Source organism: Engystomops pustulosus, chromosome 3, assembly GCF_040894005.1.
Source record: "Engystomops pustulosus chromosome 3, aEngPut4.maternal, whole genome shotgun sequence".
In the NCBI taxonomy this organism is placed as follows: Eukaryota; Metazoa; Chordata; class Amphibia; order Anura; family Leptodactylidae; genus Engystomops; species Engystomops pustulosus.
In genome coordinates, this window is record NC_092413.1 from 227,628,079 (window position 1) to 227,651,319 (window position 23,241).

Here is a 23,241-nt window from a genome sequence, read left to right on the forward strand (position 1 = left end):
AGTGCTGGAATTCCTAAATATACACTTTGATTTCCCACGCTTGATGTCTCCCTCTGTGTGTCTCCTCGGCATCATAAATGAAGTTGTCAATGGCCACTATGACAAAATTTTCTTTAGGTTTGTCTTATACTACGCCCGAAAAGTGGTGGTGATGACCTGGAAGGACCAGGAGCCCCCTCCATTAAAAAGATGGATACTACTTATTAACAGCGTCATTCCCCACTACCGGTCCCTGTATACCAACAGGAAGTGTCCCCAGAAGTTTGACCGCATCTGGTCCAGATGGTGCGCGACTCCCCATACAGCCTTATAATCACATGTGACATATACTCCTCTCCATGATGAAGGAGACTGAGCGTGCTGGTATGTGTGTGTGTGTGTGTGTGACTGATTGTCTACGTGTCAATAGTTATTTGTGTTGTATCAAGATGTCTGGCTGCAGTACCCTGCTGTTATCTACTGTGTAATATCCCTCAGGTAGTTTTGTAACACAGCAAGAACCTGATTGTTACCATGGCTGTTGTATAATAATCCTGTAATGGGGGGAAGGAAATATGTGGCAGACAATCTTGTTTTCTGGTTTTGTTTATTGTAATTGTATAAAATTTCAAAAATTGCAAAAATAAATACTTTTAAAAAAAAGTATAGTTTGCAGTGCTATTATACGTCCCTTTTCAGATAGCACTGTCAGCCAGAACGGATTGAAGCGTCTACACCGCAATCCTCTGATAGGTTCCAACAAGGGCCTCAATCGTACTAAGAGTGGGGAGTGGTCCGAGAGACGTCTTGGTAAGTATTTAGTTTCTAGGATCATAGGGATCATTAGTGAATTACCCAGGGCCAGATCAATCCTGGATAATGTATTGTGCGTTCTGGAGTGACAGGAATACTGTTTGTCTATGGGGTGTGACATGCGCCATAGGTCTACCAATCCAACGTCATTTATTGTGTGGCCAAATTGAGTGGGCAAGTGTGAAACAGGTGAATGACAGGTGTTACCAAGTTTATCTAAGGCAGCATCGAGTACATTATTGAAATCTCCCAACATGAGTAGAGGGATACCCGGATATTTTTCCACATAACATAACAATTTCTGTAAGACTATAGCGGAGTAGGGTGGAGGTATATACACTGCTATTATTATAATACGGACATTGTAAAGTTCCCCATACAAACATATAAAACGGCCTTCTTTGTCAATCATTGAGTCATGGCAAATGAATGGTACCTGCCTATGAAAGAGCACACTAACCCCCCTAGAGTAAGATGAATGTACCGAGTGGTAGCATAGGCCAGCCCACTTAGGGCTTAAGTATTTTGTGGTGTCTTTTATCAGATGCGTTTCTTGTAAACAGCAGATTACCGGGGTATAATTTTTAAGTGTGTCCAAAATTGCCTGTCTCTTTTTGGGTTCGCCAGCTCCTCGTATATTCCACGTAATTACTGTTATAGGCGAAGCCATTGATATGCAACAGGATATATCTTATCTAGGCTGACATACCCTCTGTTCCCACTAGAGGGCAGCAGCTCTCCACGAGCGAGGCCCAAAGCTATCAAACATATCCAAGTACACTTATAGTATTTTCTAACCCCCACCAAGCGTTCGTCAACTACCCCAATTCCAACCTCCCAACCTATTAACAAAACTAAAACAAGAGCATCCCACATATGCCCACACAGTGCGCAACCGTAGTCGCCTAATAAAATACAGGTCCCGATGACAAGGGGCCCCCCAGGCGGAAGTATCTACGCTTACGTTGTTTGTGGGGGAAAGCTATCTAGCAGACACTATGGTGCGGAACGGGGAGATCTACTCCACAGCTCTCCTCAACCCCCAAGGCTACTCAGATAGAGTGGGAGCGGACCTTAGCAATACAAATACACTTTACATTGGAACTTTCTACAATAGAAATACAAAAACTCTTCAAAAATAGCAGCGAGCAAACCGCTGTGCATACCCCTAATAACATATATGTCATATACCCCTCTGTGTGTTAAGTACAAAAGTGTCCAGATATAGACCAACCATCTTCAATATCTGATTTTACCAATTCCTCCTTTCCACTTTCAGACCATAATCTCCTTTCTTTTACTTTCAATAATCCTTCTCATTCTCAGAATCCTTCCACCCATCACTCATACCCGAACCCACGTGCAATAGATACTCATAAACTCACAGAAAACTTACAGTCTGCACTGTCCCCCATCTCCTCTTTCACCTGTCCAAACCTGGCTACTAACCACTATAATCACACTGTCAGAAGCGCTAGATGAGACGGCACCACTCACTATCCGAAATTTTCAACACAGACTTGGCAACCTTGGCACACTGAACAAACTCGTTTCCTTCGGCAATGCTCCAGGATTGCTGAACGTCTGTGGAGAAAATCGCGCACATCTGCAGACTTTCTTCACTTCAAATTTATGCAAAAAACTTATAACTCTGCCCTTCACCTCGCTAAACAGGTCTATTTTACTAATCTCATATCCTCTCTCTAACAACCCCAAAAGGCTCTTTGATACCCTTCACTCCTTACTAACACCAAAGGTGCAGCCACCTGTCACAGACCTTGGGGCTGAAGATCTGGAGCCTACTTTAAGGATAAAATTGATAGTATCCGCCAGGAAATAATTGCTCAATCCACTCCCCCCACTAATCCCCTTCCCTCCCATACCTTATCTTGTTTACTCTCTTCCTTTGAGCCAGTCACAGAGGAAGAAGTGTCCAGGCTCCTTTCCTCTGCTCGCCCCACTACCTGCATCAGTGACCCCATCCCCTCACATCTGGTACAGTCTCTCTCCCCAGCAGTCACTTCTCACCTCACTAAAATTTTCAATCTCTCTCTCTCTTCTGGTGTCGTCCCCTCTTCTTTCAAGCATGCTATTGTCACCACTTTACTAAAGAAACCTTCACTGGACCCATCCAATGCTACTAAATACAGACCAGTTTCTAACCTCCCTTTCATCTCCAAACTCTTGGAACGCCTGGTCTATTCTCGACTAACCCGCTATCTCTCAGCTAACTCCCTCCTTGACCCCCTACAATCGGGTTTCCGCTCTATGTATTCCACTGAAACTGCTCTTTCTAAAGTCTCCAATGATCTCCTCACTGCAAAATCCAAAGGTGACTATTCTCTCCTCATTCTCCTGGATCTATCGGCAGCATTCGATACTGTGGACCACCAGCTCCTCCTTAGGATGCTTCACTCCATCGGCCTAAAGGACCCTGCACTCTCTTGGTTTTCTTCCTATCTCTCTGACCGCACTTTGTGTCTCCTTTTCTGGATCTTTCTCTTCTCATCTTCCTCTCAGTGTCGGGGTTCCTCAGGGATCAGTCCTAGGCCCTCTTCTCTTCTCTCTCTATACTGCACCCATTGGACAAACCATCAGCAGATTTGGTTTCCAGTATCATCTCTATGCTGATGACACCCAGCTGTATACCTCAGCACGTAACATCACCCCTGCCTTACCCCAGAACACTAGTGACTGTCTCTCTGCTGTCTCTAACATCATTTCCTCTCTCTTCTTGAAACTTAATCTTTCTAAGACTGAACTTCTTGTCTTTCCACCATCTACTAACCTAACCACCCCTGACCTCTCCATCTCGGTCCGTGGGATCACTATAGCACTGGGGCAGCAGGCCGCTGTCTTGGGGTTGTGCTGGACTCTGACCTCTCTTTTTTACCATATATTCAATCTCTTGTTCGCTCTTGCCGGATGCATCTCAGAAACATCTCCAGAATCCGACCGTTTCTCACATTTGAAACTTCTAAAATGCTAATTGTTGCACTTATTCACTCTCGACTAGACTCCTGTAACTCTCTACTAATCATCTTCTACTCACTAAACTCTCTCCTCTTCAATCTATTCTTAATGGAGCAGCCAGGCTCGTCTTTCAGGCCAAACTCTACACGGATGCCTCCAGCCTGTGCCAATCACTGCACTGACTGCCTGTCTCCTTCCGTATTCACTTTAAAATAATAACCCTCATCCACAAAGCTCTGAATAATGCTGCACCTCTCTATCTCTCTTCTCTCATCTCAGTCTATCGCCCTTCCCGTGCTCTTCGATCTGCCAGTGACATTAGATTAATCTCTACCTTAATTCGAACCTCCCATGCACGTATCCAGGACTTCTCCCGAGTTGCACCAATTCTCTGGAATGCCCTTCCCCAGACTCAGAGTAATACCCATCCTCCAAAGCTTCAAACATGCTCTTAAAACCCATCTCTTTAGACAAGCCTATCACACTCACGAACTGCTTGAAATGTCACCTCTCCCTTTACTAATCCACCTTATGTCCTATCTCCCATCTGTTATCTAGCAAACAGCTGATATTTACCAAGCTCCCGGCTGTTCTGCAGTCTCTTTCACCTTGGACGCTGTACAAGATGGCGGCTGATGGCTGGTTCAAGCAGCAACATCGTTGTTTAGTAAATTATTTATTAAATTATTTTATATTGTTCCCTCTTGTGTCACCCCCTCATCCTCATAGACTGTAAGCTCCTGTGTCACCCCCTCATCCTCATAGACTGTAAGCTCTTGTGTCCCCCCTCATCCTCGTAGACTGTAAGCTCTTGTATCACCCCTCATCCTCATAGACTGTAAGCTCTTGTGTCACCCCCTCATCCTCATAGACTGTAAGCTCTTGTGTCACCCCCTCATCCTCATAGACTGTAAGCTCTTGTGTCACCCCCTCATTCTCATAGACTGTAAGCTCTTGTGTCACCCCCTCATCCTCATAGACTGTAAGCTCTTGTGTCACCCCCTCATCCCCATAGACTGTAAGCTCTTGTGTCACCCCCTCATCCTCATAGACTGTAAGCTCCTGTGTGTCCCCCTCATCCTCATAGACTGTAAGCTCCTGTGTGTCCCCCTCATCCTCATAGACTGTAAGCTCTTGTGTCACCCCCTCATCCTCATAGACTGTAAGCTCTTGTGAGCAGGGCCCTCACTCCTATTGTTCCATATGACTGTTTGTTCTGTGTAATGTAATATAGTTGTATATGTTCCCTATGATTTGTAAAGCTACGGAATTTGATGGCGCTATAGAAATAAAGATTATTATTATTATTATTCATTGAAACAGAAAACAATTGAAACAATGAAATGGCCACAGCCCAGAGTCCTGATCTAAACCCAATAGAAAACCTCTGGAAAATCCTTTGTTACAAAGTTATGGCCAAGAAACCTGTGGAAGAATCTGGAAGAATAGCGGAGCTGGTCCCAGCAGAGACCAGTGATGTCCTGTGATGTCATGTGACCTGCTTGGAGGTCCTGTGCTCTCCCTTCTGATTGGTGACTGCTGGGACCTGCAGAAAATATCATTATAATCTTTCTCTTTGCTAGTCATTGCTCTTCTCTAATAATCATTATAAAGAAAAGTTTTATGTTGATACTTTGGTAATTATGTTAAACCCTGCCCTAGTGGCCTGGAGACCCCTTACACACCCATCAATTGTTCATCAATGGAGATGACATTATTTCTGAAAAATCCCGTGATCACACATTATATGTAATTTTGATCCCCGGTGTATAAGAAGGACACACGTGTAATATTTCCACACCAGTTTATTTGAAATAAAACATAAGAGATGCAGGATTTAATCAGTAGTGTCAGGTCCACGGTGCTGATGTGAGGACAGGGCGCCGTGCAGGGTGTTTCGGCTTTTGGCAAAGCCTTGACATGAAGAATCGCCTAAATTTCCTGCATCTAACCCCTCACACAAAGTAAAGAAAGCAAAATAAAACTCTGCATTCATCTCCAGCATATTCAGATATGATATGAAATAAGCAACAGCACCACAAATAAAAAACCTCTGAAATCAAACTAACCAGGGCAAATGGTAACCCGGCATCCAGCGCCCCCGACCAGACCACATCCAATGACCATTCTGTGCTATACCGACCATAGGGGGCCCCAAATCCTGCAAATACCCCCCTTACAATGGTGGACGTGGATGTTTTTGTGTGATTTCGTTAATGTTAAAATCCGAACTCGGATAAGAAATTAAAATGATGTAAAAACATGGGGGAGGTCTCCCAGAGATGTAAAAGTAAAGATACAATTTCCAAACACAACTACAAATGTTTTCAGTAACTAACAATCGCTGTTTAAAAGTAAAAAGGATTCTCCGACTTCGAGGTGTGTCTGCCATTCACATGATATCTAAGTTTCTCTCCTGTGCGAGCGGTACCAGCGGGTTTCAGGACGCCGTGCTTGGACTGTCGGCCTCTCTACACAGTGGGGCTCATTTACTAAGGGACCGCACTATCGGTGGATATTCGTGCCGCATTTAACTGGGGACTTTGGCGCACGTGATCGAATTTTGGCCCATTGGTGCCGGCTTTCATATGACACAAGTCAGGGGAAGGGGCTGTCGGACAATCCGGCTGATTCAGACTAAGCGCGGGACTTAACATTTAAATTGTGTTGCAAGATCAAGCACTTGCATGCACCGGGAAGAAGAAGGTGAACTCCGCCGGGGACACACAGGGACGGGAAAGTAAATGTGCCCCAGTGTTCCTTACGCTCGCCACAGGCTTGTCTCTCAGACCAAAAACAGTCCTTTAATCATAAAAAGGTTGCCAAACCTTATGTCACATATGTTGGTCTTCTAATGAACCATTTGATCGTAACCTTTTGATGAATTTAAGACCTGACCAGTGATCATCTCTGGCTACTTCGTCGGCCATTTCTCACATTCGGGGGCTCTCTCTGTATTATCTTTCTGTTTAGGAGGCATCTAGACACCTTCCATTTTTCCATCAGAAATTAGAACTGATTTGACCATAATCTAGAACCATATTAAGACTCTTTGTTCCAGTAACAGTTGATTGCATCGGACAAATCACATGCACCGATCCGCTACAAGGTAACTAGTTATGTTCTAAATAAAATTTACATGCAAATGAAATATAAAGTAATTTCCACTCAAAAATAGATGAAGAAAAACTCAACTGAACTCGGTAGACCATCTCAACGCAAGGCGTCCAGGTTACTTCAGGGAGCTGTGTCATTCCAAAAAAATATAATAAAATTTATGAAAAATTTCAAAAATAGACTTCAATACTTTAGACTTTAGTCAATTAGATATCATCCGCCTTCAAAACATGTGGCAAGAGAAGGCCTGAGGAAGGGCAGAAGCAGGTGATCAGCGGTTAGAGAAGCTCGAAACCAATGACCTTTCTACCACCGCACATCTACGGCCAACATGATGCAATAATTACTGGGTGAAGATGAAAGGATGATGGAAGTAGTGCTGATTCTTTCACATACAAAATACGTCACTCATGATGTCAAGATTTCGAGAAAATGTGCAAAGATCAATTTGAACAAAAAAAATAATATACACATCTAGACTGTAAATGTGGAGGTCCCTGAGCACCTTCTCAAAATACAGCCAAAAACTTGGAAAATAAATTAATATAATACAAAAGGCCCAAAGCCTCAAGACGCACAAACAAAAAGACAGCACAAAAAGGAGGAGGGGAATTAAATAGCAAATCCGTGATGGGTCCATGGCCTCTGCTTATAAGAAAACTGGTAACTAAAAGGATCTGTCCTCACACTGCTGTGCGCTCAGCATCATGACGTGAAGGTTACAAAAGTATCATAGATGAAACCAACACAATAAGGTGCTTACAAAAATTCCTACAAATCAATGAAAAAAAAGTAAAGGCAGGCGGCCACGTTTTCCATGTGAAATACGCCATTCCATTAAAAGACCATAAATAACAAAAACACAAAGACAGAAGCAGCAAATATGTAACAGGAAGACAAGTGTAGAGGTACAAAAACAATTCCAAAAACTCTTCATGGGCACCCGAGTGACTAAGAGGCCACCTATGTAGCCCTGCGAGGGCGCCTAACTAGCTCTGCGACGGTGCCGATGTGACTGCGAGGGCACCCACTTGACTGCGAAAACGCCCATGTGACTGCAAGGGCACCTAACGAGCTCTGTGAGGGTGCCCATGTGACTGCAAGGGCACCTAACTAGCTCTGCATGGGTGCCCATGTAGGAAGCCGAGGTCAAGTCATAAATTGATAAAGCATGAAGGAAGACAAAGACGTATGATATCAGCTCTGAATCTGCCCGCAGAGGGGTGACATATAATGAAGTGTACAATCCATGCCATAGAGTACATCCACTCCCGCGCCTGCACCCGCACTCTTCGTGTTTCAGTGGTTGGTGGCCCACAGGCTGTTCACCCAGTCTGGATATCAGTTTTAGAGATGGATGCCGATTTATGAGCGCGTGGGCTGAGGCTTCAACCTAACAGCTTCATTTAGCGAAAAAAGGCTGATGAGGAGAAGGGCGGTGAGGAGCGGTATTATTGTACAGGGCGATAAGGAGGAGGAGCAGGGGTGGTGGTTAATATTCATCCGGATCCTCAGCCTGCACATCTTCATTCTCATCATCATCGGGAGGAGCGAATCCTTCCTGAAATTCAACCACAAACACAAGGGTAACAGCCTCCCAACATAAAAACGTAACAACCTAAAACTCTACGTGACCTGCATATGGAAAGATTGACTTCTACTGCCCCCATGTTGTGGGGCTCTGCTTAGAAGGGAATTAAAGGAGTCGTCCACAAATCCTCAGGACGCGCCATCAATATTTGATCATCGGGTGAAACACCTGTCCCTAGACCAGACGTAAATGGATTGGTGAAGTAATGGCAGCTGTAATATTTGATATTGTGGGAGATAAGGATTGGGCGAGTTGGTGTTTTGTTCTTTGGGGATTGGCTGCCACCAGAGGTGTTTGGTTGTGGCTTCTCCATCATGGACAACCTCTAATTTGTTCCACAAACACAAGGACACGGCCATTGTAAAAGCCAATAACCAGAACCTCAGCTTTATCCTTCTTCTCACACTCAATTTATCCTCTCTGTGCCCTTTTCTATTCATTGGCCATCCAACCGAGACGTCCTGTCTCCTCCGACAAGTGGCTTTTGGTAACTTCTTTCACAATTTTGGTGAAAACCATCACAGTGATCTTGGCCTTCAAAGCCACAAAACCAGATACAAAGATGAGGAGATGGCGTATTTCTCATCATGTCTTCTGATCATCTCCTCATCCCTTGAAAGCACATTGTAATGAATGAGGAGGAAAATCCCCATATACTGCCATACTGTAGTATGGCAGTATATGATAGGATCGATCAGACAACCTAGGGTTAAAGTACCCTAGGGAGTCTGAAAAATAGTAAAAATAAAAAAAAGTTTAAAAAAAAAAATTATAATATAAAAACCTAAAATTTCAAATCACCCCCCTTTCCCTAGAACTGACATATATATAAATAAACAGTAAAAATCATAAACACATCAGGTATTGACGCGTCCGAAAATGCCCGATCAAAATATGATAACGGTTTTTCAATGCGTTTAACCCCGTAACGGAAAATAGCGCCCAAAGTCGAAAATGGCACTTTTGCCATTTTGAAAAATATAAAAAAAATCTATAAAAAGTGATCAAAAGGTCGTACAGTCCTAAAAAGGTTATCATTGAAAATATTATCAAATTTCGCAAAAAATGACACCACCCACAGCTCCGTACACCAAAGTATAAAAAAGTTATTAGCGCCAGAAGTTGGCAAAATCAAAACCATAATTTTTGTACAGGAGGTTTTAATTTTTGTAAATGTATGAAAACATTATAAAACCTGTACAAATTTGGTATCCCCTTAATCGTACCAACCCAAAGAAGACAAGTAGACATGTCATTTGGGGTGCACAGTGAAAGACGTAATATCCAAGCCCACAAGAAAATGGCGCAAATGCGTTTTTTTTGGAATTTTTTTCCCGCTTCCCAGTACATGGCAGGGAATATTCAATATCATCACTATGAAGTGCAATTTGTTACGCAGAAAACAAGCCGTCACACAGCTCTTTACGTGTAAAAATAAAAAAGTTATAGATTTTTGAAGGTGGGGAGTGAAAAATGGACATGAAAAAACAGGAAAGGGCCCGGTCCTTAACTGGTTAATAGTCGCTGATTCCAACACATGAAATTTTTTTTCTCGATGTACCTGAGCAATGTATGTAATTATTTTTGGCGCTCTACTGTCATATGGGCGCAGCCAAGACTAACTTCTCCAGCCCACAACTTCTAACTTGAGCAATATAGAGCCTTTCATATAGAGCCTTTCATATAGAGACTATCATATAGAGCCTTTCATATAGAGCCTTTCATATAGAGACTTTCATATAGAGCCTTTCATATTGGCAGAATTGTAGAAGGAATAATTCTAAGTTAATAAAAAGGATTCCTCCCCAGGTCTGTGTGTGGGGAATTAGAAGGAGCTGAGAGTAGAGAGAGAGCGACCTGCAGACTTTCAGTTTGTCATCTGCCCTGGTAATTGGGCACATTGCTTTGGCGTAGTCGGAGCCGATACTAGACATGGGTCTCTAATACAGTGACCATTCAGTGCACATACATGCATGTAGGTAGGTTGGCGTACCTCTGTGGCATACAAGATGTCTATGATTTTGGACAGGACCCCCGCGCTCTCGCTCTCGTGCTCCTGACATATCAGCTCGATGTCTCGCAGTTTACTGAAGTAGAAATCTCGTTCTTTCTCCAAACCGTCCACGGTCAGCTTTATCTCCATTAACTAAATACCAAGAAGAGACAAAGAGGAGAGGATAAGACCCAAGAGGAGCCAGGAGCCTGTTGTGTAGCGCTGTAAAGAGGCAATACTGCACACTGTTGGGGTAACAGAGGCTCTATGGTAAAGTATAAAATGGGGCAACATTCAGTTTTTCACACACGTATGAACAAGGACACCCACAACACCCACCATCACAAAGCGGGTGGTCTGGTCCCCAGCCAGCTGTGTAGCTAAGGCCTCCTCTCACCTGCTGGTTCAGCTCCACAATCTGTGAGTCCAGCTCGCTGCCCCCATTCCTGGTGATGGGGGTGTTCTTCCTAACCGGTTGAGATGAGTTCTGTAATCGGGCTGGAGGCTGCATGGTCTTGGGACCTGTGGGAGATGTTCTTTGTGGAACTGAAAGGAATAGAGAGAAGAGACCATTTTATCAATCACAAGGAGGAAAGATCGGCGGACCTACCTACTTACCTCCGCAGGCGCGACCAGCGGCCTCTACCTCCGCAGACGCGACCAGCGGCCTCTACCTCCGCAGACGCGACCAGCGGCCTCTACCTCTGCAGACGCGACCAATGGCCTCTACCTCCGCAGACGCGACCAACGGCCTCTATCTCTGGTACTGTGGAGATTCCTCTGTACCTGATGTGATGATGGGTTTCTTGGGTTTGTTGAACACTTGGTCTCCAGGGTTTGGACCAGGCACCATGTCTTGCCCCTGTCTGGCCACAAGGGGGTCGTACTCTTTCCCATCGTAGTTGGCATCAAAGAATTTCTTGAACCACTGCACAAATTCAAAATTATCTTGGAATTTTCCCTTCACTAATCTTTCTACAGGGATTATCTGCAAGAGAGTCACAGGAGGATGAGGATAGGATGAATTATGAATAAAGGTGAGTGGCTTCCACCCTTGGGTGCGATAGAAAAGGAGCTGGTCATACCTGGATGTTATAGAGGGGGAGCCTCCCATACGAGGCTAGTATTGAGGTGGAGCCACCCATACCCTGGTTTTACACAGATTACAGCTGAGCACCAGCTCCTGTGCACTGACTGCTGACGTCTTACCACAGCTGATCTCCTGCTCCTGTGTACGGACTGCTTACCCCAACTAATCTCCTGCTCCTCTGTAATGACTGCTGACGCCTGACCACAGCTGATCTCCTGCTCCCGTGCACTGACTGCTGATGCCTGACCACAGCTGATCTCCTGCTCCTGTGCACTGACTGCTGATTCCTGACCACAGCTATTCTGTTCCTGTGTACTGACTGCTGACGTCTTACCACAGCTGATCTCCTGCTCCTGCGCACTGACCACAGCTGATCTCCTGCTCCTGTGTACAGACTGCTTACCCCAACTAATCTCCTGCTCCTCTGTAATGACTGCTGATGCCTGACCACAGCTGATCTCCTGCTCCTGTGCACTGACTGCTGATTCCTGACCACAGCTAATCTGTTCCTGTGTACTGACTGCTGACGTCTGACCACAGCTGATCTCCTGCTCCTGCGCACTGACCACAGCTGATCTCCTGCTCCTGTGCAATGACTGCTGACGCCTGACCACAGCTGATCTCCTGCTCCCGTGCACTGACTGCTGATGCCTGACCACAGCTGATCTCCTGCTCCTGTGCACTGACTGCTGATTCCTGACCACAGCTAATCTGTTCCTGTGCACTGACTGCTGATTCCTGACCACAGCTAATCTGTTCCTGTGTACTGACTGCTGACGTCTGACCACAGCTGATCTCCTGCTCCTGTGCATTGACCACAGCTGATCTCCTGGTCCTGTGCACTGACCACAGCTGATCTCCTGCCCCTGTGCACTGACCACAGCTGATCTCCTGCCCCTGTGCACTGACCACAGCTGCTCTCCTACCCCTGTACACTGGCCACAGCTGATCTCCTGCCCCTGTGCACAGGCCACAGCTGATCTCCTGCCCCTGTGCACTGGCCACAGCTGATCTCCTGCCCCTGTGCACTGGCCACAACTGATCTCCTGCCCCTGTGCACTGGCCACAGCTGATCTCCTGCCCCTGTGCACTGGCCACAGCTGATCTCCTGCCCCTGTGCACTGGCCACAGCTGATCTCCTGCCCCTGTGCACTGGCCACAGCTGATCTCCTGCCCCTGTGCACTGGCCACAGCTGATCTCCTGCCCCTGTGCACTGGCCACAGCTGATCTCCTGCTCCTGTGCACTGGCCACAGCTGATCTCCTGCTCCTGTGCACTGGCCACAGCTGATCTCCTGCTCCTGTGTACTGACTGCTGACACCTGACCACAGCTGATCTCCTGCTCCTGTGCACGGACCACAGCTGATCTCCTGCCCCTGTGCACTGGCCACAGCTGATCTCCTGCCCCTGTGCACTGGCCACAGCTGATCTCCTGCTCCTGTGCACTGACCACAGCTGATCTCCTGCTCCTGTGTACTGACTGCTGACACCTGACCACAGCTGATCTCCTGCTCCTGTGCACGGACCACAGCTGATCTCCTGCTCCTGTGCATGGACCACAGCTGATCTCCTGCTCCTGTGCACGGACCACAGCTGATCTCCTGCCCCTGTGCACTGGCCACAGCTGATCTCCTGCTCCTGTGCACTGGCCACAGCTGATCTCCTGCTCCTGTGCACTGACCACAGCTGATCTCCTGCTCCTGTGCACTGGCCACAGCTGATCTCCTGCTCCTGTGTACTGACTGCTGACACCTGACCACAGCTGATCTCCTGCTCCTGTGCACGGACCACAGCTGATCTCCTGCTCCTGTGCACGGACCACAGCTGATCTCCTGCCCCTGTGCACTGGCCACAGCTGATCTCCTGCTCCTGTGCACTGGCCACAGCTGATCTCCTGCTCCTGTGCACTGGCCACAGCTGATCTCCTGCTCCTGTGTACTGACTGGTGACACCTGACCACAGCTGATCTCCTGCTCCTGTGCACGGACCACAGCTGATCTCCTGCTCCTGTGCACGGACCACAGCTGATCTCCTGCTCCTGTGCACGGACCACAGCTGATCTCCTGCTCCTGTGCACGGACCACAGCTGATCTCCTGCTCCTGTGCACGGACCACAGCTGATCTCCTGCTCCTGTGCACGGACCACAGCTGATCTCCTGCTCCTGTGCACGGACCACAGCTGATCTCCTGCTCCTGTGCACGGACCACAGCTGATCTCCTGCTCCTGTGCACGGACCACATCTGATCTCCTGCTCCTGTGCACGGACCACAGCTGATCTCCTGCTCCTGTGCACGGACCACAGCTGATCTCCTGCTCCTGTGCACGGACCACAGCTGATCTCCTGCTCCTGTGCACGGACCACAGCTGATCTCCTGCTCCTGTGCACGGACCACAGCTGATCTCCTGCTCCTGTGCACGGACCACAGCTGATCTCCTGCTCCTGTGCACGGACCACAGCTGATCTCCTGCTCCTGTGCACGGACCACAGCTAATCTCCTGCTCCTGTGCACGGACCACAGCTGATCTCCTGCTCCTGTGCACGGACCACAGCTGATCTCCTGCTCCTGTGCACGGACCACAGCTGATCTCCTGCTCCTGTGCACGGACCACAGCTGATCTCCTGCTCCTGTGCACTGGCCACAGCTGATCTCCTGCTCCTGTGCACTGACCACAGCTGATCTCCTGCTCCCGTGTACTGACCACAGCTGATCTCCTGCTCCCGTGCACTGACCACAGCTGATCTCCTGCTCCCGTGCACTGACCACAGCTGATCTCCTGCTCCTGTGCGTTGACTGCTGACATCTTATCACAGCTGACCCTTTTGGCACATCAATTATAGATATTTATGGTGGTTTCTTTGCCTGTGGATTAGATCGTTTGTTACTGACATTCTTTGCACCGCTACTGGTGACATGTCCTATACTGACAACACATACCACCCGCTATAGGGTGTCCCTGAATGTACCTTGTCCACACCCATCTTCTTAAAGGCGGCTTGGAGGACCTTGAAATTGTGGATGAACTCGTGCTCTAGTTTTGCCTGGAACTTTACTTTTTTCAGTAGGATGCATCCAGGGAATAGCATATCCATGAACTGACAATAGGCAGCTCCTGGGGGGACATAAGAGGGAGCATCAGATTGAGGAAGGTTACAGCTACATCCCCCTTTCGTCTTCCGCCTCCACCAGTGGTAATTACATCCCCCTCCCCTCTCCTGCCTCCACCAGTGGTAATACATCCCCCTTCCCTCTCCTGCCTCCACCAGTGGTAATAAATCCCCCTACGATCTCCAGCCTCCACCTGTGGTAACTACATCCCCCTCTCCTGCCTCCACCAGTGGTAATACATCCCCCTACCCTCTCCTGCCTCCACCAGTGGTAATACATCCCCCTACCCTCTCCTGCCTCCACCAGTGGTAACTACATCCCCCTCTCCTGCCTCCACCAGTGGTGATACATCACCCTCCCCTCTCCTGCCTCCACCAGTGGTAATACATCCCCCTACCCTCTCCTGCCTCCACCAGTGGTAATACATCCCCCTACCCTCTCCTGCCTCCACCAGTGGTAATACATCCCCCTACCCTCTCCTGCCTCCACCAGTGGTAATACATCCCCCTACCCTCTCCTGCCTCCACCAGTGGTAATACATCCCCCTACCCTCTCCTGCCTCCACCAGTGGTAATACATCACCCTCCCCTCTCCCGCCTCCACCAGTGGTAATACATCACCCTCCCCTCTCTCACCTCCACCAGTGGTAATACATCCCCCTCCCCTCTCCCGCCTCCACCAGTGGTAATACATCCCCCTCCCCTCTCCTGCCTCCACTAGTGATAATAAATCCCCCTACCCTCTCCTGTCCCAACCAGTGGTAATACATCCCCCTACCCTCTCCTACCTCCACTAGTGGTAACTAGATCCCTGTCTTCTGCCTCCACCAGTTGTAATACATCCCTCTACCCTCTCCTGCCTCCACCAGTGGTAATGCATCCCCCTACCGTCTCCTGCCCCAGCCAGTTGTAATACATGCCCCTGCCCTCTCCCGCCTTCACCAGTGGTAATATGCCCCCCTACCCTCTCCCGTCTTCACTAGTGGTAATACATCCCCCTACCCTTTCCTGCATCCACCAGTGGTACCAACATCCCCCTCCCCTCTTCCACCTCCACCAGTGGTAATACATCCCCCTACCTTCTCCCGCCTCCACCAGTGGTAATACATCCCCCTGCCCTCTCCCGCCTCAACCAGTGGTAATACATCCCCCTACCCTTTCCTGCATCCACCAGTGGTACCTACATCCCCCTACCCTCTCCCGCCTCCACCAGTGGTAACTACATCCCCCTCCACTCTCCGGCCTCCACCAAAGGTAATATATACCCCTCCACTCTCCCACCTCCACCAGTGGTAATACATCCCCTTCCCCTTTCCATCAGTGGTAACTACATCCCCCTCCCCTCTCCCACCTCCATCAGTGGTAATACATCCCCCTCCCCTCTCCCACCTCCACCAGTGGTAATACATCCCCCTCCCCTCTCCCACCTCCACCAGTGGTAACACATCCCCCTCCCCTCTCCCACCTCCACCAGTGGTAATGCATCCCCCTCCCCTCTCCCACCTCTACCAGTGGTAATACATCCCCCTCCCCTCTCCCACCTCTACCAGTGGTAACACATCCCCCTCCCCTCTCCCACCTCCACCAGAGGTAATCCATCCCCCTCCCCTCTCCCACCTCCACCAGTGGTAATACATCCCCCTCCCCTCTCCCACCTCCACCAGTGGTAATACATCCCCCTACCCTCTCCCACCTGCACCAGTGGTAATACACCCCCCCCCCCTCTCCCACCTCCACCAGTGGTAATACATCCCCCTCCCCTCTCCCGCCTCCACCAGTGGTAATACATCCCCCTCCCCTCTCCCACCTCTACCAGTGGTAATACATCCTCCTCCCCTCTCCCACCTCCACCAATGGTAATACATCCCCCTCCCCTCTCCCACCTCCACCAGTGGTAATACATCCCCCTCCCCTCTCCCATCTCCACCAGTGGTAATACATCCCCCTACCCTCTCCTGCCTCCACCAGTGGTAACTACATCCCCCTCTCCTGCCTCCACCAGTGGTGATACATCACCCTCCCCTCTCCTGCCTCCACCAGTGGTAATACATCCCCCTACCCTCTCCTGCCTCCACCAGTGGTAATACATCCCCCTACCCTCTCCTGCCTCCACCAGTGGTAATACATCCCCCTACCCTCTCCTGCCTCCACCAGTGGTAATACATCCCCCTACCCTCTCCTGCCTCCACCAGTGGTAATACATCCCCCTACCCTCTCCTGCCTCCACCAGTGGTAATACATCACCCTCCCCTCTCCCGCCTCCACCAGTGGTAATACATCACCCTCCCCTCTCTCACCTCCACCAGTGGTAATACATCCCCCTCCCCTCTCCCGCCTCCACCAGTGGTAATACATCCCCCTCCCCTCTCCTGCCTCCACTAGTGATAATAAATCCCCCTACCCTCTCCTGTCCCAACCAGTGGTAATACATCCCCCTACCCTCTCCTACCTCCACTAGTGGTAACTAGATCCCTGTCTTCTGCCTCCACCAGTTGTAATACATCCCTCTACCCTCTCCTGCCTCCACCAGTGGTAATGCATCCCCCTACCGTCTCCTGCCCCAGCCAGTGGTAATACATGCCCCTGCCCTCTCCCGCCTTCACCAGTGGTAATATGCCCCCCTACCCTCTCCCGTCTTCACTAGTGGTAATACATCCCCCTACCCTTTCCTGCATCCACCAGTGGTACCAACATCCCCCTCCCCTCTTCCACCTCCACCAGTGGTAATACATCCCCCTACCTTCTCCCGCCTCCACCAGTGGTAATACATCCCCCTGCCCTCTCCCGCCTCAACCAGTGGTAATACATCCCCCTACCCTTTCCTGCATCCACCAGTGGTACCTACATCCCCCTACCCTCTCCCGCCTCCACCAGTGGTAACTACATCCCCCTCCACTCTCCGGCCTCCACCAAAGGTAATATATACCCCTCCACTCTCCCACCTCCACCAGTGGTAATACATCCCCTTCCCCTTTCCATCAGTGGTAACTACATCCCCCTCCCCTCTCCCACCTCCATCAGTGGTAATACATCCCCCTCCCCTCTCCCACCTCCACCAGTGGTAATACATCCCCCTCCCCTCTCCCACCTCCACCAGTGGTAACACATCCCCCTCCCCTCTCCCACCTCCACCAGTGGTAATGCATCCCCCTCCCCTCTCCCACCTCTACCAGTGGTAATACATCCCCCTCCCCTCTCCCACCTCTACCAGTGGTAACACATCCCCCTCCCCTCTCCCACCTCCACCAGAGGTAATCCATCCCCCTCCCCTCTCCCACCTCCACCAGTGGTAATACATCCCCCTCCCCTCTCCCACCTCCACCAGTGGTAATACATCCCCCTACCCTCTCCCACCTGCACCAGTGGTAATACACCCCCCCCCTCTCCCACCTCCACCAGTGGTAATACATCCCCCTCCCCTCTCCCGCCTCCACCAGTGGTAATACATCCCCCTCCCCTCTCCCACCTCTACCAGTGGTAATACATCCTCCTCCCCTCTCCCACCTCCACCAATGGTAATACATCCCCCTCCCCTCTCCCACCTCCACCAGTGGTAATACATCCCCCTCCCCTCTCCCATCTCCACCAGTGGTAATACATCCCCCTACCCTCTCCCACCTGCACCAGTGGTAATACACCCCCCCCCTCTCCCACCTCCACCAGTGGTAATACATCCCCCTCCCCTCTCCCGCCTCCACCAGTGGTAATACATCCCCCTCCCCTCTCCCACCTCTACCAGTGGTAATACATCCTCCTCCCCTCTCCCACCTCCACCAATGGTAATACATCCCCCTCCCCTCTCCCACCTCCACCAGTGGTAACACATCCCCCTCCCCTCTCCCACCTCCACCAATGGTAATACATCCCCCTCCCCTCTCCCACCTCCACCAGTGGTAATACATCCCCCTCCCCTCTCCCACCTCCACCAGTGGTAATACATCCCCCTCCCCTCTCCCACCTCCACCAATGGTAATACATCCCCCTCCCCTCTCCCACCTCCACCAGTGGTAATACATCCCCCTCCCCTCTCCCACCTCCACCAGTGGTAATACATCCCCCTCCCCTCTCCCACCTCCACCAATGGTAATACATCCCCCTCCCCTCTCCCACCTCCACCAGTGGTAATACATCCCCCTCCCCTCTCCCACCTCCACCAATGGTAATACATCCCCCTCCCCTCTCCCACCTCCACCAATGGTAATACATCCCCCTCCCCTCTCCCACCTCCATCAGTGGTAATACATCCCCCTCTCTCTCCCGCTTCATCACCTGAGCACAGCTGTTCTATCTTGGTGTAGTTGAGCTGTATGGAGTCGTTGACCCAGGCGAGCATATCATGGCGACTCAAGTTCTCACTGGTCACAGACGTGGAATAAACATTGACCGCCATCCCCCAACTGCAAGACAAGAAATCCTATCATATAGTCTCCAGTATAACCTCCAGGGGGCAGCACTCAAGGACTGGTCGTTACAATGTGTTAGTGCAGGCAACATTCTGCACCATAAATATACAAATATCACTGATGATAGATTCAGTGACTGCGACAAACTACCAGCCGTGAGAAGTTTCAGGACGTTCTCATTCCCTGACAACAAGCAGAGCTGTAAAGGGGTAGAGTGACAACATTTTCATTAAAGATGGATATAGCTTTGTTTGGTAGGCAGGCCAGACCCCTCCTATGGACCCCCTTCCTCCTGTACACCCCTCCTATGGACCCCCTTCTCCTGTACACCCCTCCTGTGGACCCCTTTCTCCTGTACACTCCTGTGGACCCCTTCCTCCTGTAGATCTTTTATTTTATATAAAAGTAAAAAAACATAACAATACAAACCAAACATAATATACAATATATACAATCTCTTACCTTCTGGTCCAGCCACATTCACACCTAGCAAAAACAATAACTTAAAATACCCCGAAAAAATAAACACCAATTACCACAACCCCCACCAACCGATTATCACATCCTAAACCAAACCAATAAACAAAGACAAGCCACACCCACAAATAAAAAATAAATGACTATAAATATACATAAACCCACCCCACACCCTCTAATAACAAACCACCCCACACAGATCACATCCCACACCCATTTTTTTTTTAAATATATAATAACAAATACACATAACACTACACTAAACTAAATCCCTCGCCCGCACCCTCCCCTTCCCCCCAGACACTGGTCTAACGTCCAAAGTTTGCGTTAAGTAGTCCAGACCAGTGCCCAGGATCATAGAGTCCAAGGTCAGTTCGTAAATCCCACCACCAACAACGTAAATCAAAACCACATAAAGCCCAGGTTCGGTGCCTGCAGCCCCTACATCACTACATGCCCAGAACACAAAACAAAAATCTACTGTGCAGCATCAGCCCAACACCAGGAGAGGAGATGACAGACTAAGGGACACTAAAGGAGAACCCCCTCCAAAGGAGAGAGGCCCTCCCCGTGCCCAGCCTCTCATACTCCAGAGAGCGCACCATCACCAGGAGGGAGAGGACAGACTAAGGGACACTAAGGAGAGAGGCCCTCCCCGTGCCCAGCCTCTCATACTCCAGAGAGCGCACCTTCACCAGGAGGGGAGAGGACAGACTAAGGGGCACTAAGGAGAGAGGCCCTCCCCGTGCCCAGCCTCTCATACTCCAGAGAGCGCACCTTCACCAGGAGAGGAGAGGACAGACTAAGGGACACTAAGGAGAGAGGCCCTCCCCGTGCCCAGCCTCTCATACTCCAGAGAGCGCACCTTCACCAGGAGGGGAGAGGACAGACTAAGGGGCACTAAGGAGAGAGGCCCTCCCCGTGCCCAGCCTCTCATACTCCAGAGAGCGCACCTTCACCAGGAGGAGAGGACAGACTAAGGGACACTAAGGAGAGAGGTCCTCCCCGTGCCCAGCCTCTCATACTCCGGAGAGCGCACCTTCACCAGGGGGGAGAGGACAGACTAAGGGACACTAAGGAGAGAGGCCCTCCCCGTGCCCAGCCCCTCATACTCCAGAGAGCGCACCTTCACCAGGAGGGGAGAGGACAGACTAAGGGACACTAAAGAGAGAGGCCCACCCCGTGCCCAGCCTCTCATACTCCAGAGAGTGCACCTTCACCAGGAGGGAGAGGACAGACTAAGGGACACTAAGGAGAGAGGCCCTCCCCGTGCCCAGCCTCTCATGCTCCAGAGAGCGCACCTTCACCAGGAGGGGAGAGGACAGACTAAGGGACACTAAGGAGAGAGGCCCTCCCCGTGCCCAGCCTCTCATACTCCAGAGAGCGCACCTTCACCAGGAGGGGAGAGGACAGACTAAGGGACACTAAGGAGAGAGGCCCTCCCCGTGCCCAGCCTCTCATACTCCAGAGAGCGCACCTTCACCAGGAGAAGAAAGAACAGACTAAGGGACACTAAGGAGAGAGGCCCTCCCTGTGCCCAGCCCCTCATACTCCAGAGAGCGCACCTTCACCAGGAGGGGAGAGGACAGACTAAGGGACACTAAGGAGAGAGGTCCTCCCCGTGCCCAGCCTCTCATACTCCAGAGAGCGCACCTTCACCAGGAGGGAGAGGACAGACTAAAGGGCACTAAGGAGAGAGGCCCTCCCCGTGCCCAGCCTCTCATACTCCAGAGAGCGCACCTTCACCAGGAGGGGAGAGGACAGACTAAGGGACACTAAGGAGAGAGGTCCTCCCCGTTCCCAGCCTCTCATACTCCAGAGAGCGCACCTTCACCAGGGGGAAGAGGACAGACTAAGGGACACTAAGGAGAGAGGCCCTCCCCGTGCCCAGCCTCTCATACTCCAGAGAGTGCACCTTCACCAGGAGGGGAGAGGACAGACTAAGGGACACTAAGGAGAGAGGCCCTCCCCGTGCCCAGCCTCTCATACTCCAGAGAGCGCACCTTCACCAGGGGGGGAGAGGACAGACTAAGGGACACTAAGGAGAGAGGTCCTCCCCGTGCCCAGCCTCTCATACTCAAGAGAGCGCACCTTCACCAGGAGGGGAGAGGACAGACTAAGGGACACTAAGGAGAGAGGTCCTCCCCGTGCCCAGCCTCTCATACTCCAGAGAGCGCACCTTCACCAGGGGGGAGAGGACAGACTAAGGGACACTAAGGAGAGAGGCCCTCCCCGTGCCCAGCCCCTCATACTCCAGAGAGCGCACCTTCACCAGGAGGGGAGAGGACAGACTAAGGGACACTAAAGAGAGAGGCCCACCCCGTGCCCAGCCTCTCATACTCCAGAGAGTGCACCTTCACCAGGAGGGAGAGGACAGACTAAGGGACACTAAGGAGAGAGGCCCTCCCCGTGCCCAGCCTCTCATGCTCCAGAGAGCGCACCTTCACCAGGAGGGGAGAGGACAGACTAAGGGACACTAAGGAGAGAGGCCCTCCCCGTGCCCAGCCTCTCATACTCCAGAGAGCGCACCTTCACCAGGAGGGGAGAGGACAGACTAAGGGACACTAAGGAGAGAGGCCCTCCCCGTGCCCAGCCTCTCATACTCCAGAGAGCGCACCTTCACCAGGAGAAGAAAGAACAGACTAAGGGACACTAAGGAGAGAGGCCCTCCCTGTGCCCAGCCCCTCATACTCCAGAGAGCGCACCTTCACCAGGAGGGGAGAGGACAGACTAAGGGACACTAAGGAGAGAGGTCCTCCCCGTGCCCAGCCTCTCATACTCCAGAGAGCGCACCTTCACCAGGAGGGAGAGGACAGACTAAAGGGCACTAAGGAGAGAGGCCCTCCCCGTGCCCAGCCTCTCATACTCCAGAGAGCGCACCTTCACCAGGAGGGGAGAGGACAGACTAAGGGACACTAAGGAGAGAGGTCCTCCCCGTTCCCAGCCTCTCATACTCCAGAGAGCGCACCTTCACCAGGGGGAAGAGGACAGACTAAGGGACACTAAGGAGAGAGGCCCTCCCCGTGCCCAGCCTCTCATACTCCAGAGAGTGCACCTTCACCAGGAGGGGAGAGGACAGACTAAGGGACACTAAGGAGAGAGGCCCTCCCCGTGCCCAGCCTCTCATACTCCAGAGAGCGCACCTTCACCAGGGGGGGAGAGGACAGACTAAGGGACACTAAGGAGAGAGGTCCTCCCCGTGCCCAGCCTCTCATACTCCAGAGAGCGCACCTTCACCAGGAGGGGAGAGGACAGACTAAGGGGCACTAAGGAGAGAGGCCCTCCCCGTGCCCAGCCTCTCATACTCCAGAGAGCGCACCTTCACCAGGAGGGAGAGGACAGACTAAGGGGCACTAAGGAGAGAGGCCCTCCCCGTGCCCAGCCTCTCATACTCCAGAGAGCGCACCTTCACCAGGAGGGGAGAGGACAGACTAAGGGGCACTAAGGAGAGAGGCCCTCCCCGTGCCCAGCCTCTCATACTCCAGAGAGCGCACCTTCACAAGGAGGGGAGAGGACAGACTAAGGGCCACTAAGGAGAGAGGCCCTCCCCGTGCCCAGTCTCTCATACTCCAGAGAGCGCACCTTCACCAGGAGGGGAGAGGACAGGCTAAGGGGCACTAAGGAGAGAGGTCCTCCCCGTGCCCAGTCTCTCATACTCCAGAGAGCGCACCTTCACCAGGAGGGAGAGGACAGACTAA

At 50.8% G+C, this 23,241-nt stretch overlaps 1 protein-coding gene across 5 annotated transcripts in view; it reads right to left on the reverse strand.

The window, feature by feature from the left end:
* Window positions 1-5,552: 5,552 nt before the first annotated feature.
* The window catches only part of MAPRE3 (microtubule associated protein RP/EB family member 3), a 124,056-nt gene continuing 106,367 nt past the window's right edge, over window positions 5,553-23,241 (reverse strand). For 4 of the 5 annotated variants that reach the window (XM_072143926.1, XM_072143927.1, XM_072143928.1 and 1 more), the window contains 6 exons: window positions 18,933-19,060; window positions 14,523-14,668; window positions 11,253-11,454; window positions 10,864-11,012; window positions 10,467-10,619; window positions 5,553-8,443 (listed from right to left, as the gene is read on the reverse strand). In XM_072143926.1, the coding sequence (XP_072000027.1) occupies window positions 8,375-8,443; window positions 10,467-10,619; window positions 10,864-11,012; window positions 11,253-11,454; window positions 14,523-14,668; window positions 18,933-19,053 (840 nt within the window). In that variant the 5' untranslated portion in view covers window positions 19,054-19,060 and the 3' untranslated portion in view covers window positions 5,553-8,374. The remainder of the gene's footprint in view (window positions 8,444-10,466; window positions 10,620-10,863; window positions 11,013-11,252; window positions 11,455-14,522; window positions 14,669-18,932; window positions 19,061-23,241) is intronic. The other variant, XR_011854371.1, reaches the window with a different exon arrangement.